At 39.2% G+C, this 19746-nt stretch overlaps 1 protein-coding gene across 8 annotated transcripts in view; it reads right to left on the reverse strand.

The window, feature by feature from the left end:
• Positions 1-4067: 4067 nt before the first annotated feature.
• DDR2 (discoidin domain receptor tyrosine kinase 2) overlaps positions 4068-19746 on the reverse strand; it is a 163738-nt gene continuing 148059 nt past the window's right edge. For all 8 annotated transcript variants that reach the window (XM_074038806.1, XM_005541125.5, XM_074038798.1 and 5 more), the window contains 6 exons: positions 18369-18592; positions 17021-17148; positions 14766-14957; positions 14238-14472; positions 11908-12057; positions 4068-10522 (listed from right to left, as the gene is read on the reverse strand). In XM_074038806.1, coding sequence (XP_073894907.1) covers positions 10388-10522; positions 11908-12057; positions 14238-14472; positions 14766-14957; positions 17021-17148; positions 18369-18592 — 1064 coding nt within the window. In that variant the 3' untranslated portion in view covers positions 4068-10387. The remainder of the gene's footprint in view (positions 10523-11907; positions 12058-14237; positions 14473-14765; positions 14958-17020; positions 17149-18368; positions 18593-19746) is intronic.

Here is a 19746-nt window from a genome sequence, read left to right on the forward strand (position 1 = left end):
CCAACCGCTCCCTGCCCTCGGAGTCGGCGTCGGGTGAGATAGGCCGAGGGGAGGAGCTGCGTGACGCAAAGCCCGGAGCCATTCCAGGTTCTTCTCGCTCCGCCTCAGCGCAGGTGTCCGTCACTGCCGCGTAGGGCTTATTGGAAGCCGGATCTTTAATCCTGGTGGGCGTGTCACCCGGCCTAGCTCTTAGGAGAGGAGTAACACGCACTGGGTCTGTGCCCTGGCGTCTGAGATTGGCACTTCATTGCAGGAAGGCCTCATGGTATTTGCACCAGTGCCCATTTTAGAGAAAAGGTTTGAGTCTAGGAGCCAGAGTTGGGCGACTATTATTTAATTTTCCACTCCTTTTTGGATGTATAGATCCAGGCATTGTGCCACTTCACAGCCCAACTTCTGATCCCAGACCTCCTCCTCTAAAGAAACTTATTTGAGAAAATGAGCACTGATTTTGTTAAGAATTTTATGTAGAATCATGCGTAAATTACCAGTATTCAAAAGTTGGAATGTGGCGTGGAATCAGAATCTCAGAACTTCATTAGCGAAGTACTGAGAATGTGTTGTAACCTCCTATATCAGTGCATCTCAAACTGTGCTGAAGGGCCTGTTTGTGTTTCCAAGCCATCCCAGATGGGTGCTTTTAGAAAATACAGAGAAAAAAAAAAAAGAAAAAAAAGAAGTGCTAGAAAAAGAAAAGCAAAAGGCATACAAAACACAAGCCCCGATTTTTTATTATTAGATTCCAGACTTATAAAAATACTCTGCCAAAATGAGGCAGAATAGGGTTTGGAGGCAGGGTACTTAAGGCCAATTCGTGTTGACTTCCTAGAGCTCAATCAAGGAAAAACAGCAAGGGCTGGGAGTAGGGAATCTGAGACCAATTGGTGCTGGCTTCCCAAAGCTGGATCAAAAGGAAAACACCTGGTTCTGGGGGCCGGAAAACTAGGGCCAATTAACACCAACTTCCTAAAGCTAAAGAAGGAAAAACCCCATCTCCCCACCTCCCAGTAGCAAAGGATCAAAGGCTACTCTCCCTACAACCTTCTGGTCCCAGACCAAACTGAGGGTTGGGCTGCTGTTTTTCAAGGTCCAATAACAAGATGCAGATGAACTGGGGAAGAAGAGAGTTCTTATTTCTGTAACCGGTTACAGGGAGAAGGCCTGGAAATTATCGCCAGACCAAGTCAACATTACAGTTTTTCAGAGCTTATATACTTTCTAAGTGAGCTGTCTACCTGTAAGTGTGCATTTATCTAAAGACATAAGTGATTAACTTCTTTTAATCTGTAACTAAGGTCTGAGTCCTGAAAACCTTCCTCTGGAGCCTCAGCAAATTTACTTAACCTAAATGGGTCCAGGTGCTGGGGTGATTACCCTTGTATTTTCTCCTGCTAAGTCATGGAGGTTTGAGGAGTTCCCTTAGACCCACCAATGAACTTGTTTGTGGAGGCCTGGGGAGTTTCTTCAGACCCACAATAAAACTCGTTTAATCCTAAATGGGGTCCTGTTAAGAATTCCTTCATTATTTTGTCATGCTTTAAGAGGCCCAGGAAAGGCCTAGGCAAAATTCTTGATGGGCTTTTGTTACATCCCAGCCTTTGTATAAGGGCACTGGCTTTTAATATTTCACCACTTAGTACTGAAACAGTTGTTAGTGAGACCTAGCCTGCCACACTTCCACCATGTCTCAGATGGAAAGGGAAAGTGCCTTGGATTGGCTGTGGGCCAAGCACTAAGCATGGGCCATGCCATCATCTGCATAGGGCACACATTCACCTCAGCCTTTACTTAGCCATAAACCAAATCCTTCATCCAGGTAAGGGGTAGCCCATGGGGACCTCAAAAGAACTACTTAAAACCCAGAAAACTTTGTAACTTGGCCCTTGAGCCACTTGCTCAGGCCCACTCCCACCCTGTGGAGTGCCGTCTCAGTTTAATAAATCGCTGCTTTTGCCTTCACGGGTTCGTTCCTTTGTTACTTTGTGCATTTTGTCCAACTTTTCGTTCCAAATGCCAAAAACCTGGATGACTCACACTCAAGACCCTGCTTCCAGTGACAAAACTGCTATCAAGGTTTCTAATGCTTACTCTAGGTTTCCATATTTGTAGTAGACTGGTAATGGGACCATCACTAGCCCCAGCTCACACAGAATAAAACTGTGTATCATACATCAAACTCTACTGAGCATACTTTAATCTATTTAATGGCCTCTTTCAGTGTTTTAATTATTTATGAACAGCAATGATCCCTAAAACACTGTGATAATTTATATTGGCTTTTGATCCTAGAGGTTTTGATCAATGATACCAACTTACTTAGTAATCATTTATCCTATATCAAGAAAATTAGATTGAAAGAACAAATCTGGTTATGAGAACATTAGATTCCTAAATAAAACTTTTTTTTCTTTTTTAGACAGAGTCTCGCTCCGTCAGCAGGCTGGAGTGTAGTGGTGCGATCTCGGCTCACTGTAACCTCTGCCTCCCGGGTTCAAGTGATTCTCCTGCCTCAGCCTCCCAAGTAACTGGGACTACAGGCACACGCCACCACACTCGGCTAATTTTTGTTTCTTTTTTTTTTTTCAGTAGAGACAGGGTTTCACCATGTTGGCCAGGCTGGTCTTGAACTCCTGACCTCAAGTGATCTGCCTGCCTCAGCCTCCCAAAGTATTGGGATTACAGGCGTGAGCCACCGTGCCCGGCCAATAAAACTTCTTTATCATAGGGGTGGAAATCAGCTCCTATGTTTATCCCACTTTCAACTGTTCTAAAGAGACCACAATTTAACAATATTTTCTGAAAGTCATGGAGTAAAATTAAGCCTAATTGTGAGAGTCTAGACCCAAAGGCTCATTTTTAAATGTCCTAGAGCTCAGAAGTGATGAGGAATAAGAAGAAGGAGACCAGGTTGTGTGGCTGTCTCATACAAAACTCATTTCTATAAAGAAGGGGGAGGGCCTGGGCTGTGGAGGCTCAGCATTACCGCAGTCTCTGGATGCCCGCCAGCCTAAGACAGATTGAATTAAGTGAAGTCCAGACAACTTCAGAGCAAGACCATCTGTCTCTCCTTTCCTCAAGATTTTCATTCAAGCCAAGTGATGAAACTACTCTCTTCCCTTTTTTCCACTAAAGTTGCTGTTTTCAAGGTGTTGTGACTTTTGAAAGATGGGCTGAACTGCTGGAGGTGCTCAGAGAGACTAGAATAGAGTTCTATTCACAATAGATGCCATTTAATTCTATATTTTACAAATATTTTATCACTCATAGGACACAGCTTGATAACCATCATAATATGTTTTTATTGATGAGTGAATGGATAGGTATGTTTTTTTTTATCATCATAAGTGTATGTTTTGCATGGGCTCATTCTGTTCTCCTGGAAATCAGAAGAACAATATGGTACACAATGATCCCATCCATCCCTGCCAAACCTTGGCCCTGTGATTTATCTACCATGCCCAGTGCTGAGAAACGTGCTCAGAAAACTCAAATATTCTGAGAAACATTCTCAGAAAACTAAAAGTATAAACTTATTCTCAGAGACCAGGTAAGAAATTGGTTGTTTGGGGTCGTTTCATTCTAATCTCTAATATAATGACTGAGTCTAAATTCTGGTTTTCATAGTTTTTTTTTTTTTTTTTTTCTGGGGGGGGTGGTTTGTGCATGTGCGGACAGTCTGAAACAGACTATATTGGGATTTAAAAAGGATTTCTGTGTATCAAACAAGACAACTCTGTAACCATAACAATAAGGGATTGCCAGTTAATTCTGGACTGGATTCCCCAGAACTGGACTAATTAATATGAGGACATAAAATCCCAGTGTTTCGTATGTTTAGATATGTCAGAGACCAAGGTGCTTTCCTCCCAATAAACAGTCAACTCATATGTTAGAGGCCTATTTAAATAATCCTTTGTTGGACAGCCCCACAAACAGGTGTCCACACTACATACACCCCAGCTCTGACCCATGCCCCATCACTTCCCCAGGAATGATGTAAGACTGTCAAGAGCAAAGGTTACAAAGCCCAGAACTGGCACTGTTTATACAGAAAGGGAGATCCATCAGTAGCATGACTCTTTAATCATTGTTATTTACAATTTATCATCTGACAGACTTACAGAGAATAAATAAAGAAAAGAAAATATACAATTGGTATCACGTTTCTTTTTCTAATACAGAGAAATTTTACGTATTCTATTTGGAACGTCTATGATAGTTTTAAGCAGAAATTAAATCCATTTTATCTTTACCCCTTGACAAGACACATCACCTTCCAAAGCCTGCAGAAGGGGGCCCAGATGTTTCCTCATCACAGGAAGAGTGCACCACATGGCTGCAGAAACTCAGTCCTCAGAAAAAGTTACCAGGCAACAGGGTAGAAGAATAGGATATCATGAATAATAAAGGATATATAATGGATAGGCTAGATTACAGACTCTTGGTGTGTTTGCAGGAAGCCTCTTTTCAAGAAAACAGTTTTTCACTGAAAGTGATTACCTTACCCCATTGTGCTTCCTTTGAGTGTCTGCAAATTCTTCCTTGATATGTTCATTGTAATTGTCGATGAGCACAGCTAGCTTGGGACTCAGATTATTTTCCTGCAAGGCACCTGACATTGTTGCATGTTGTTGACAAGGTGTCTGCAGGAGAAACTAGATAGCTTGTTTCAAATAGACTGGGTATAAGGCCAGAGTCTGATCTCTCCCTTTGAATTGGTGTCCTGTGGAGAACTACCTTTCATTGCTGTCTAAATGCCTCAAAAAATTAAGCAGCTCTATAGATCAATTTCTCCATCAAAAAGTATACAGAGAATGCACTTCACCAGGTACGAGTCTGAATATTTTTTTCTCTTTCCTCATTTTGAAAATAAACTCTCCATGTTACAGCAAAAAAATTCTCCCTATATTCACTCTAGTTAACTGGATGACAAGTTTTTGTTTCCATCTTAAATTCATTCAAAAAAACAACATTCAGCAAATATTTATCAAGTGCTCACAATGACCTAGGAACTTAATAAGACACACATTGTTATAAAATTGTGACCCCTTAAATAGGGGACTTAAAAATGTCAATTGTAAAACTCAAAACTGTAATCCACAAAACTGGAGTTTCAACTTCTCCACAGGTTGCTGCTGTGTTTGCAATTAATTTGGTTTAATGTGGTTGTTATTCCATTTAATGACAGCTATTTAGGCAAATAAAACCTCTCTACCACTCTGAAAATAGTATTTTATCAAACATTAGGAGTCTATACCATTGCATTCTCTTCTCTCCACAAGCTATTCCCAGTGCCATTAACTAAGTGCCAACTAACTCTTGACTGAAATACTGGTTTACTCTAAACTCCTCATTTTGTCCCCAGTACTAATCCTACTCACTGTAGAAGCTTCAGGAAATATCTAGAATATCCTGCTATACCTGGTTTTCTAGGCAACAAGCTATGAGCAGTTCTTACTGTCTTTTGTGTTGCCTAATATTTCTAAGTTTGTCTTGGATTGTTTCAGATGCCAAACAGCCTAACTAATCAGAAAATTTAGAAGCAACGTAGGCAGGGTATTGCTCATGATAAAGGAACACATTAATGTGTTATAGTCTCTCTAATACTGTAGAATTTTATCCAGATAGTGTCTTTCCTGTTGTATCCAAGCAAGGCCAGATTACAAATCAGCAAGAATTAAAAGTATCCAGCAACTAAATGAATATGTGTGGAAAAACTGGTGAAATTGAAAAAAGGTCTGTGGTTTAGTTAATAGCATTATGCCAATGTTAATTTTCTGGTTCTGAAAATGGACTAAGTGAAATGTTATAAATGGGGAAAACTGGATCTAGGGTAAGGCCACTTTACTATTTTTGTAACATCTTGTGAGCTTTAAGTTCTTTCAAAATAACAAGTTTTTTTAAAGGAGACACCAACTCAACAATTCTTCACTGCTCTTTGGCACAAGTAATGCAGCTAATTGTAGCAGAAAACTCAAAATGCCAGAAATTAAATCACCATTAACCACTCCAGTCTCTTTCCCTCTAAGTTCAGTTCTTGACAACTTATTACCAAGTGAAAAAAAATTAATCTGTTTTTATTAAAATGTTACATTTCTATTAAGAAGATTTTCCCAGCAAAAATAAGGATCTGCATCTTCCTGGAGATGCAGAAACATTAGGGACCTACCTACCATATGCACTGCCAGAGGACAGAAGTCTTACTGAAAGGGAAAGATTAGGATAGCAAATTCCAGGTCTATAAATTCAACTTACAATCAAAGACTTAGTAGCCATATATTGCAATTTTCTTTTCTTTCTTTCTTTTCTTTCTTTCTTTCTTTCTTCCTTTCTTTCTTTCTTTCTTTCTGTAGTTTTGGGCAAAACATTCACTGTTCTGTTTTAGTATACTTCCTTGGAACATCTTCATCTCTTTCTGTCTTGCAGACACTCCTCTTCTTCTATTCTCCTTTACTCAAAACATATGGTTTAGACCCACATCATGGCTTTGTTGTGGGAAGCCTGGATGGGACTAGAAAAACACATGTTTCCAACATGGTGCATATCTGTTTGTGCAGATATCAGATAAGATTTAATCTTGTCTAACTTATGCGTATTGTTTTGATGTTTGCCTGTGGTTATTCTGGGCACAGCAATGGTGGGCATTATTGAAAATGAACTTTTTTGACAGAGGAAAGATAATAGAACATGAAGATTTATGAACTACCATAAGCTCCCCATCTCTGGGTCTTCATTTCCAAAGCAGCACTTGGGAAACCAAGCCCCGTTCAGGCAAATAGTTGATTACTTCTCACCAGCACTTGAAATGGTCCAGAATACACCAGATGCTCAAACTACCTTCCTCACACACTTCTGAAATGAAAAGGTCATTCCCTGATGATTGCTATATCTTTTCCAAAAGGAACTTCCCCTTTTTTAAAATTCTGAAAAATTCCTTTCCATTTCATACATTGAACCTGACTTCATTTCTTAATAAATATTTTTATCATCTCTATCATCCAGAATTTCTTCTTTCTCCATTCATATTTATCTTTTACTTCAAGATACTTACTTTCCTATTCCCTTTCAAAACTCCTTCTTGTTTCAAAATGGATTCCCAATGGCTCCAGCTACTCCTGTTTCTACTTGCTCAACTTGATCTTTCCCTGTGTCTTTCCTGTGCACTCTCCGTTGCCCCTTTTTTGTAGCCTCCTTTCTAGCCCTGACCTTCCCCCCATTCAGTCATATGCACATTCGCGTATCCTTTTTTTTTTCACCCCACTTGCATACAATCCTCTTCTTTATACAGTCTTAATATACTTGCAAGTGATCTTTCCACAACATTAAAATCACATTTTGCTCCTCAGGCACCGCTTTGCACTTTAGATCTTATCTGGTCACATATGTGTCTGGAAAGCACATCAAGTTTTAGATAGACCTAACTATCAGCACATTAGCCAGCAAGAACATAAATTTAGATCTGGCAATCCCAAAACACAATCTGCACACAAAATAATTCACATATATCATGAAGAAGATAACTTACTGCAAACGTAATAAGGCCCCACAGTCTCTGATCATTTTTTTCGATCTCCTTCTCCAAATAAGTCCTAGCTTTGTTCCTCTAATTCAAATTTGAACTACTTACTATGTAGTTCAAATATGAACTACTTAGTATGAATTCTACACACTAGGCCCTCACCATGTATTCTGTTGGGTTGCTTGGATGTGTGCTACTAAACTCTAAAGGCATGACTAAGCTAGAAACTAAACCTGTGTCTGTAATACAAAGGTCTCAGTGCCAGAAGTTGAAGCCTTCCTCATCCCAGAAAAGGATACAGATATGTATTACATGATAATATATATTGAGCAGCCATCTGAAACAGATTACTTCTATGACTCAAGGCTGGGAAAACTCAGACACTGTAAGTTCATTTTAAATATGATTTTAAAAAAATATGGAAACATAGAATAACCCAGTGAACTGGGGCAGAATCATAAAAAAGAATAAGTGAAGAGATTTTAGGCAAAGGAAGATAAAATAATATTATTTTCTCTTGCTCCATAAGAAGTCATGGCATGGTCTGGATGTAGCCCTACCAGAGGCATGTGGATAAAGAAGAATAGGCTGCAGGTCCTGAGTTCAAGTCCCTTTAATTCTAATGAAGCTTAGAATACTTATTTTGAAAGCGGAGTGTGGCAGGTCCCAAGGTATCTAGCCCTGCACATATCAAATATGCTAATGTATTTGGAAACACCTGGTAAACCTAAGGCACAATACAAATGGCATGTGTTACTATACTACCATTACAGTGATTTCTTCCATGATCTCTTTTGCTGGTTACAATTTTCAGAGCAAGAAATGACCAGATTACTAAATCCATCAGTTATAGATTCAATTATCCAGTTAGTACTGGACGTATCAGAACCAGCAGGGACCTCAAAACTATTTAATCTAATTTCCTCATCCTATAAATAAGAAAACAAAATGCAGAAAGACCAAGTGATTTAGCCAAGATGACACACTTAGTGTGAAGCAGAAAGAGGGTTAAAGCTCCCAAATCAATGTTCTCTTGACTCTCAAACCAATGATTTCTCCAAAGTTAGTCCTGGGATAGACTAAAGCCCAAAGGCATAGGACAACTACCGGGAAAGGACATTTGCTAGGATCAGAATATGACCTGAAAAATGGATCCTGTGGACTTGGGATTTATGCTTATGCTGTGGCCTGGAGCAATGCTGAAGGCTGAATGGGGAAATACACATGTTCCTGAGAAACTGCTGTAGAAGGTAAACTGGTGAGGGCAACAGAGGCAGACCCAAGGGGTCAAGGCCATTCCTTCTCAGCTTGGGAAGCTGATTTGTAATGTCTTCATGTTTCTCCTCAATGGAAATTAAGAGTTCCTTTTTCTAGCTTCCCACTAAATCTGAAGATTTGTGGAGTGTGAAAGCTCAGAATCTGCTCTGAGCAGATTCCTTCTTGACAGTGGCTCTGTTTCCATGAATTCTGAAGCCACAGCTTTGAGATTTCTTTTCTGCGGGTCACACCATCTCAGAGGCAAGAGCGTGTATACTCAGCAGTAGCAATAGATGCTCATCCTGTGCCTCTCTAGAATCAAGGACTCTCGGAGTTAGAAAGACATTAAACATTGTCTTACACCACCATCTACTTTGTGTTTCAAAACCTCCATTTTCTTTGACAAGAGACTCCCCACCTCTGGTAGCAGCCCATTTATCCTTGTATGTTCTGAGTGCTTTGTTTTCCCCAATAAGGAATGGAAATCAGTCTCCCTGTAACTTCTCCACATTAGTCCTAGGACAACTTTTTTTGGGGACACTCAGAACAGACCTACTCCCTCTTGGACAAGGCCAGTAGGTATTTATGCCTGAGAAATTCAGCCCCAAGCCCAAAGATCCTACAGAGGCTTCATCCTTGAAAACGCTAGAAGATTTGGACAAGATGAACTCAAGAGTCTACTATCAAGATATCAAAACATCAGCCTTTACTGATTAAAAACTCAGATTCTCACTAAAACACACACATGAAAATATCTGAACAAGACAAAGAAAACAACCCTCTTACAAAATCACAAATAAATGGTGGATACCATGTCTGTTATGTGTCCTCCATTGACCTCCTTTCCTATGTCCATTATCTATTCATGAATCCTTCCATCCATGAGGTACTTTTTTTCTGTAAATGACAATCCCCCTTCATACACTCTTGCAGCAAACATTCTTTCCTATCTATATCCCCAGTTGTTTCATATATGAACTTCAACCCTGACCCCTGTCTATGAATGAGCAGAACACCCATTTCAAGAAATTGGGGGGTTTCAAGAATATATCATTCAGTTTGACAGGAGAGAGAAATGCAAACAGTGAGACATGTCCAGAGGCCAAATTAGAAAACCACCTGTGATTAGTTGCTGAATTCTGAGTCCTCAGATTCTCCACATCTATCAAGTGTTTTCCCTAAATTTAATCTCATGTTTCCCAAGACATTAGTATTCTTCAAGTTTTTCTTTCCGAAGATTCTTTTAGAGTGACATGGAAAAGTATTGTAGAATCTGCACATTTATAAGCACAAGCATAGTTAACCTTTATAAATTATCTGAATTTTCTAGCCTTTGTTATCCAACATTTTGGTATATCAAGTAAGATTTTCTTTTACTAGATTGTATCTGCCCTAGGCTTTTTTTTTAAGTTCTTTAATGTAAAAAAAAAAAAAAATGTATATATGAGTCAGGAGTAGGGAGTGGGGGTGACCAGGAACAGACAGCAAAGCAAACAAGCCTCTGTCTCTCAGGTTCATTAAATGACCAGATGGAGTGGCATAGGCGTGGGTGAGTGGTAGGTCTTGTAGAGAGGACCTGAGCCGTAGGAATGTGGCCAGGCACTGACAGCATCACTCGTCGCCTTGTTGAAGGAGCAGAAGGTGGATTTCTTGGAATGAGGGACGGTTCTTCGTATCTCTTCTCCAGCAGCTAAGCATCAGCTTATACACAGAGTCAGGACAAATGGCTGGTTGAGGGAGGTAAGTCTTTGGGAAAAAAATAAAGGAAAACAAAAGTGAAAGAGACAGAGAATATTACAAAGAAGGGGGAAAGGGAAGTATATTTGCATCATGGTTTGATTTGCCCCCTGCCCACTTTCTTGAACTTGATAACTGAAATGGGTGTGGTATCCATTTTTCCTATTCATGAAAGTTTTGAATCATATCAGCCCTTTTCTAAGCTATTCCCTTTGTCTTCTGGAGTTCTCTGGAGCAGAAATTTTTGATGGGCCATTATGTGGTCCCTACTTTCATGCAAAAGATGAAACAACCAAAAAGAGACCAAATCTTCCATTTATGACCAACCCATATTGAAGTCCATCTTGGCTGAGCCAATCATGGCAGAGGCAGAAAACAACATTTTTCTTTGGCCCACTCACTTATCTCACGTACTTGGGAGTAAATTTGCCCTTTACTGTGGTAAGAAGGCAAATTGCCTCATAACCAAGATAGCTAATTTAGACTCCCTGCTGCCAAAATATTTACAGAGTATAAAGAGACAATTAAAATCTGAGACCCCTCTCTTATTTTTAATATGCATAATGTATTATCTCTTGTCAATCCCTTATCTATCTTTGACTTACTTGGATCTATTCAAGCCACAGAAGATCCACTTTTTATTGTCTGCAAGATCCTTCCCCAGCTATTATCCTTTTCCTGGTAAAGATGCCATAATCCAAGGGTATGCTGTTGCCAGGCCCCTTTGGGGAGGTGCAGTGCTGTAGTGACTGGCAAGCTTTAAATTCCATACGTCACAGGAATTTTTAATCTATGTCACCCAAAAAAAAGTTTGGAGTATCTTGGCTAGGAATTGAGACTCCTGGGGAGCTTGGGAAACTATCTTTCCCTGAGTCTTGAGATGTCACAATACTCTTGGATTGTCCAAGAGATGCCTTCCAAGAGCAACAAGTTCAGGATATATCTGCCCATTTTCGGACATCCAAGTCTAGAAGCATTGCTAGATAGTCAAAACCAACCCCAATTCCTATACTAAGCTATATTTTAATGAATGCTAATACATCCCCTTTACACTTATATTTATTGACCCAGAAGAAAACCACATGATCTAGATCAAGAAATAGATAAACCATGAGAGACAGGACTGTATTTCCTGCTACCTTTGAGTTGGGGAGAAACCTGACATGACCCTTTATGCCCTCCAAGAGTCAATGAGTTGACACATAGATAAAGCAGAGTGTATGGATGCCTGGGGAGGATACTGGTCTTTCACATCATTTGGATAGTTAGTGACAAAGACTATCATCCACATAGTCTGTCTTCCATCTCAGCCCACTCCTGCTAAGTCAGGACTTTCCATTCTCCATCCTTCAAGGTACACAGGTCCACATCCATTCATCCCCAACAGTTCTTACCTGCCTCCCTTGGTCTCGGAAGAATTCTCCAGTATTCTCAATAACCTGTTCATCTGACAGCTGGGAATAGGGCTGTTCCTGGCAAAAGGTGAAAGTCTCCCACAAAGTAACCCCAAAGGCCCACACATCACTTGCCGTAGTGAACTTGCCCTATTCAAGTAAAGAAAAGAATGGGAAATCAGAATAACCTGTGCACAACAATACCTGGTTAAATTTCATAATCTGGAGCTATACCCCTTCCCCTACCACAGACAAGGAATTCTGAAAATGCCAAGATGTGCATGGAGTATTTAGAAACAGCCCATTCTCTCATTCTCATGATCTCACCTTGGTTTTGTTTCTTTGTGATCCAAGAGCTGAAAAAAATGCAGCCATAAGCTATCTGACTCTGCAACTGAGTGTTAGGTCAACCTTTCAACTCTAGGGTAGCCTTGGGAAAATGCTCCTGAGAAAGGCAAAATCTGAATGGGAAGTCAATCGTTTTTATGTTAGAGATAGAGGACTCTAGTTTAAGTGCCTGCAGTGAATCCAGGACTCTCATTTACCAGTTCAGTTATCATCACAGTGTTGAAAGATAGACTTTAACAAGTGACAGCAATGAGATTCAGGTGTAAATAGCATGCATTGACTACTCACATTTTCTACTCAATACAGACAACAACATTGTGAAGTTGATGATATTATTTATTTTTTAATTTTTTTTTCTTTGAGAAATGGGGTCTTATTATGTTGCCTAGCCTGGAGTGCAATGGCCAGTCACATGTTTGATCTCACTACTGATGAATACGGGAGTTTTGACCTCCTCTGTTTCTGATCTGGGTTGGCTCATCCCTCTTTAGGCAACCTGGCGGTCCACTGCTCCTAGGGGTGACCATATTAATGCCAAACTCGGTGAGGACACCCAATAGGTATAGCGCAGCGCAGCCCAGATTTTCATCCTCCTGTCTCAGCCTCCTGAGTAGCTGGGACTACAGGTACACACCACCATGCCAGTTATCCTTATTTTTTAGATCAGAAAAATGAAACAGGAGCGGTTTCCCAGATTCTCCTGGTTAATAAGGCCATTAGTAGTGGAAAAACCGGATTTGAACCAAGGTCCTCTGAATGTCAGTCTAATATATTGTTTTCAACACCACATAATACCTTTAGGGAGAGTAATGCCTAACTATCCCATTAGAAATGGGTAAAATATAGCAATTCACATACATAGGTGAAAAAGAGCTTTATAAGGATTTATGTAAACTGGTGTACATCACAGTATCATTCATAATAGCAGGAAATTGGAAAGTACTTAAATATCAAATTATAGAGGCATTATTAAGTTATAGGATATACCTACACAATGGAATATTATGCAGATAATAAAATGTTAAGTTAAAAATAGAGATAGAGAATTGTATGGCATATTGTCATCCCAATTATGTAATATAAATTACATGTACGTACATATGTATATAAATGCATGCATAGAAAAAAATTGCATGCATAGAAACAACATATGTATAGAAAAAAGTCCTCAAAGAAAATATACCAAAGCATTGATAGTGGCTATCTTGGTGAGTGGAAGGGAATAACTATACATTTTTTATTTCAAAATTAATTTATAAATCCTATAAGAATATCAGCAGGAAATAAGCAGATTAATCACAAATGAACAAAACCAAATTGGTCTCAGACTTTTTTGTACAATGTTACACAAGAAAAAAGGTAAAATAACATGTACATGGCATTGTAGGAAGTAAAAGTCTAATGAGTCTATAAATCAGCTGAGTGGTTGTAAAATCAACAATAAAAAGTCTCAGGTATGCATGGACAGAAAATATACCTCTAAGAGAGATATTACTCACTTATGGTATGGAATATCAAGAATCGAATAAAAATTAAACAGCAAAGAATGATGAACTTAAAAAGAACATCTTGAAAAGTACTGAAATACAATTATAGGAATTAGTCTATATAATTATGAGAACCATGCTTATGAAACTAATGGAGAAGAAAATATTTTGTATAGGTAACATTTCTTTAAATGATAAGGTTTTTAATACTTTAAGTTAAGAACAATCACTAGGTAGAAATAATAAAGAGAAACAAAGATAATAAATCTCTTATACTTTTTAACTTGTCTCCCTAAATTAAGTGTGTTAATTTTTTAGCAGAAATAGGCAAGCATTAAATAATAAGAGTTAGTACACAAAGAAAATAATTTCAAATCCGAGAAAATATTAGTCTATTGAGTTTGCCTTCTGCTGTCTCAGGTTTGTCTCCACGTGTCATGCGTGCCAGCCCACAAGCCAGTTGTTAGACAGGGCTTTAAAATGCTGAGAACTCACCAGCAAGATACTTTCCCAAGACATCCAGCGGATAGGGAGCACTGCCCGGCCCTGGATCCGGTAATAGTCACCACTGTACAGGTTCCTGCTCATTCCAAAGTCAGCTATCTTGATTGTGTAGTTCTTACCCACTAAGCAATTTCGTGTGGCCAGATCTCGGTGAACGAAATTAAGAGAGGAAAGGTACTTCATGCCAGAGGCAATTTGGGTAGCCATAAACTTCAGATTGGTGTAACTGAGGAAATAGACAAGAAGACAGAAGGTAGCCTATGGAAACAGGAAGATGTGAAAGGTACACATTCTAAAATTTGTATCAACAAACTAGGGTTGAAAGCTCAACATTCTTTTTCTACTCTTGATGAATCCCTTGCATTCCCCCAAAGGGCAGCTGCTCCATTATTCCCTGCACACTAACTTCCCTCACCATCCCAGAACAGTGATACACTTTAAGGCTCACTGCTCCCTACTTTCAGATCCCAGGTTGCTCTCATCACCACAGGGAGAAGACGGAAGACCTGGCTTGTTTACCTGACAGTGGGTACATTGCTGGAGGAAGAATTAGGGGGCTCATGGCGAGAAAGAAACTGATTGAGATCTCCATTCTCCATGTATTCAGTGATCATGCAGAGAGGGTCATCAGTGATACACACAGCTAATAGATGGATGATGTTTGGGTCCTTGAGCCGAGACATGATCTTTATCTCCTTAAGAAAATCATTCCTTGGGAGGATACAGACATAGATACAATCAGAAGTTGCCAGAGTCAGAATCAAGAGGGAGAAGAATGCACACCAAGGTCTATTCCTAGACATTATACCAAATCTTGTTTCACTTTGGATAACTTTTGAGAGGACAGAGAAATTGACACCTGGATCTGTCTCATTCTATTCCTCCTGAAATATCATGAACCCTTATTCAATTGTAAAGTTTTTGAGAACGAGATCCATGATCTATTCACATTTCTATCCCTCACATCTAACAAAATCCCTGCCACACAGAAAGTGATTAATATTTGCTGGATCAAAAATAGGCTGCTAAAAACCACTCTACAAAGTAAAATGTTTCACTGAAAATCGTATCTTAAGTGCACGAGGATATTTACCTTTTTTTTTTTTTTTTTTTTTTTTAAGCCATGGAGTCACTATATTACTAAAGTGAAGAAACTTTGTATGATGTGAACAACCATACTTTGGCTTACCTGATTACTCTTTATTTTCTCATACTGACTTTTCTTAATGCGGTATGAACCGTCAGTCAGTTGCAACATGTATTTAGTAGCCTGTCCAAAACAGAGCTCTTTAAAGGCTGTGGTAGTCATGTCAAAAGAAGTATTCATTTGACCAAGACTAATAATTGTTTGAGTACATGGCGGCAGACATCCTTGGGTCATAAAGTAGCAAGATTTTGTTAGTGAGGCCTCTAGCCCACATTCCCAAAACTATTGGAGCAGATGAGTTATAAGCCCTCCAAGAGTTTTCTAGGAATCCTAGACTGGAAGTCATACTATGTCAATATAAACCACTGGAATCAATGCAGTCCTGATGCAACACCTCCCCTCTTTCATTCCGCCTTCTGTCTCAAACCAGGGGTTTTCATGGCTTGGGAGGGTTCACAGGCTATCCATCACTGCTAAGGACACAGGTGGAGGAATGGCAAACTTCACCAATCGGAACAATGGAGAAAGGCTTTGTCATATCCTATGTCCTGTGGTTTTGTTTTGTTTTGTTTCCCCTCATGCCACTTTCTCCAGTCGTGTGCTAAGATTAATATAAGAAATACTTAATCTCTCTATGAGACCCAGAGAATGTCACTTTTTATTCTTAACAGTATCTTAAAGTTTGAAATTATCAGTTAAATTTCTAAAGCCTCCAGTTTCATTTCCTCACCTTTCTCTCTTCTTTATCTTACATCCTGTCCATTGCAAGACTTTTAGTGAAGTCTATCACTATTCTTGGAATTTATGATAATTTGGAAAATAAGAATAATAAACTTTTTTTTCACTTATGAATATCAGTGAGACAAATCAAGACAACATGAATAGGAAAAATGTATAGGTTATCCAGGTATGGAGATTTCTCTGGGACACATACAACCAGCTTTCAACCAGCTTGTCTCTCTGGGTGAGGATAAACTCACCATTATTGTAATGGAAAGGCTGTCAGACAATGGAGTGTGGCTGGAAACTGCAATTTATGTAGAAAAAGATCCAAGAGATTATTAGCCAGTTTGGAAAACTGCTAGAGAACCGTGGATCCTTTTGCTTTGAGGTTCATAGATAATTTTCCAAATAGAGGTAGCTTCTCATTTTGAGGGTTGCTGGAGATAGAAGAAAAGGAGCATAAAAGAGAAAAAAGGGATGAGAAAATAAATAGAAATGTGAAAAAAGGAGACTGGAAGAGGCTTAGCAAGAAAGTCATGTGTGATTGTGAAGACTTTGTCAAGAGGAGGTAATGACATGCAGGAGTATGTCTGCATGTAAAGACCAAAGAAGTACACATCTAGACAGTTGTATATGTTGGGAAGTACAGTGCTTGTGCACAGGGGGTTAGGAAGTAAATATGTGGCAAGTACAATGGAAAATGTGCCTTTGTGTTTGAAAGAGGTGGAGAAAGAGATGAGGACTGCTGACCCCATCAAAGTAAGAAAAAGGATAACAGTGGAAATGGGAGGCAGCTCACTGACCTCCCCATCTCAAAAGAAAAAATTGCTCAGAAGTATCCAGGAGTATTCCTGGTCCTAAAGATGAAATACATAAAGGAAAATTCAAAATGTAGACCACAGACCTGGCATTCTTGTTGGCATCTGCTCGGAGCATTTTCACAGCCACCAGGACAGGCTGGTTGGCACTGACATCTAGGGCAAAATCTTTGTCTTTGAATTTTTCCATTCCCTCCACTTCACAGAGATGAACCTAGACAAAAGTCATCTAGTCTCAGCATCATCATTTCTCCTGAAGATGTCTCAGTACTCTTGCTGGGCATTTCCTGGAGATAAACTAACTCTTACAACTCAGGCAAAATGATCAAAAGACCAATAAGAAGATATGTGCAACATATCTATGATTCAAATAACTGATAAGATTAAAAACAATGGTAAAGTACCCAGCTAATATGCTACTTTCCTGCCTTAGAAATACACATTGATTGGAACATTAAGTGAATGAATGAATCAGTAACAATATTATATTACAGCATAGCCCAATATAAAATGTCTTTTATTACAAATGCTTGAACTTTGATTCATGAGTCACTGGATCATGTAAAAAAAAGGCAGTTTCCTTAGCATAGGGTTTAGCATTATAAGCAACTCCTGTGTGTTAGCAACAGTATAACAGATACGGGTTTTCAACCCAGGGGACATAATGAGTACATGTCACACCATGAACAGATAACATGGGCCCCTCCACTTCTTGCAACACCAGACCTATCCAAGGAGAGAACATGAGATCCACACTGAAAACCAGTAACACATCTTAGGAAACCAAGTGTTTTATTTGGAGTTTAGATGGCAGTGGTGAAGAGTTCCTATTACAATTCAAAACATTGCTTTGAGCTCCCAGAAGGTTCATGTGACTGATGCAAGAGTGAAAAGTTTAATAATGCATGCATCACTCTGAGGGCAAATGAAAAGAGTACTCCTCCTTATCTTCGTTGGTGATTCACTCCCTAGTGGCTGATTCTGGGACCAAAGGCAGGGGCGAGGTTGTTTTTGACCATTTTACATATAACTCTCATTAAAGGGGAAAAAAACAAAGTGGCTATTGAGAAGCAGAATGTTCCTGGACAGTTCATAAAAGATGATCACATCTTGTGGATCCCACCCTGCATAATCTATTGTAAACATTTTTGAAAATATTGAATGTGTTTCAAGATATCTGAAGTCTAGTGACTTGCCTGCCTTAAAAACTCCTGTATAGAAATCAGAAGTCCCAGGAACTCCACAGCTATTTGACAAAGATGAGGTTGATCCAATACTAGAATCCAGAGGACAACGCAAGGAGAGACAAGTGGAAGAGACACTCTGTTGTGAATCCACCTCTGGAAGGGACTGTTTGTTCTACTGACCATTTTTATCCAACCACCTCCTTCGAGCTCTAAGGGACTGGAGGCCCCACTCAAAGAATCAACTCACCTCCCCAAACTGTCCTTCTCCCAGCTTCTCTTTGAAAGTTAAGAGTTTCCTGGGGAACTCCTCCACAGCCACATCTTTTCCTGAGAGCAGGTCCATGGTGACGGCAGGCACTGAGTATGTGTTGCCTCCTGTCACTCCCTGGAGGTTCACTATGTCAGCCTCTGCATAGTGGGGCACCCCCTCAGGGCCACTGGGCTGGACTGGCTTCACAACACCGCTGCAGCCTGGGAAAACAAGGGCAACGAGCCTCATTCCATGGAGTGTCTTTGGAGATCTCTTCAGGAAGGAACTCTGAGAGGAGGGCTAAAACATGCCCCTGTGAAAGCCTAACCTGCTTCATGACATTCTTACTTGGAAAATGATTTTGCTTCCTCTAAAGATTTTCTTGTGGCCTTCAGAATGTAGAACACAATTTTATTTCTCATTCTTTTCCTCATAATACATGACCATTTACAAATTCTGTGGCTAAACTTGTGGAATTGTGTGGTGAAGCTATAGGAAGGCTCATGGTATATCAGGGTGGGAATATTAAAGGTTGAAGGTTTAATAATGTATTTCCTTAATTTTAAGACACTGTTATTGACTTAAAAACTGATTTTAGGTATAAAAAACTTTCAGATTAAAGACATATGATCTAGTTTAAGACATATTCTAACTTAAAAAAAAAAACATTAAAATACGAGGTGGGGAATGTTTTAAACTTAGGAAATAGGTAAATTACTTCCATTCACCCTAAGAAATAAATCAGTTTATATCCTTAGTTCTTGCTGCCTCTGTGAAATTACTTGAATTTAGCATGCTCTTTCATGTCTTCTGTCCATTGAATAATAAAATAGATGCAAGTTTTCTTTTATCCTTTGAAAAGACCCCTTCAGGCTCCTTCCTGTAAAATCTTATGCTCTTGAATTTAGTCCTGTCTGCTTCTACATTCAGCTCAGGCCTAGCTCCTCTCTCCTCAACACTACAAGGTATTTTCTACTGGCTTGAGTCCCTCAGGTAGATGACCTTATAGAAAAGTTGCTCTGAGCTAAAGAGGTGACTCCAGCTTCCCTTCTGATATGACTCTGCATCATTTTTTAAAAGACATTGAAATTTGAATGAACTGACACTACTTACTATTTTACCTGTTTTATTTCAATGCTTTTATTGAGAAAAGGGGAGAAATATTTTACTCTCATAATAAAATCTCATATTACTCTAATAAATGTTTACCAAAGAGAAATTACCAAAAAATAGATAACTCAAGTAGTTATTTATTTTAGTTATTTAAATGGCTATACCACTGGGAATTTTGGAATGTCTTTAGCTTTATTTATTTATTTATTTCTCCAGGTGAAAATCTAGTCCTGCCTTTACCCACTCATGAAATTTGGTGTTG

Source organism: Macaca fascicularis, chromosome 1, assembly GCF_037993035.2.
Source record: "Macaca fascicularis isolate 582-1 chromosome 1, T2T-MFA8v1.1".
NCBI lineage: Eukaryota > Metazoa > Chordata > Mammalia > Primates > Cercopithecidae > Macaca > Macaca fascicularis.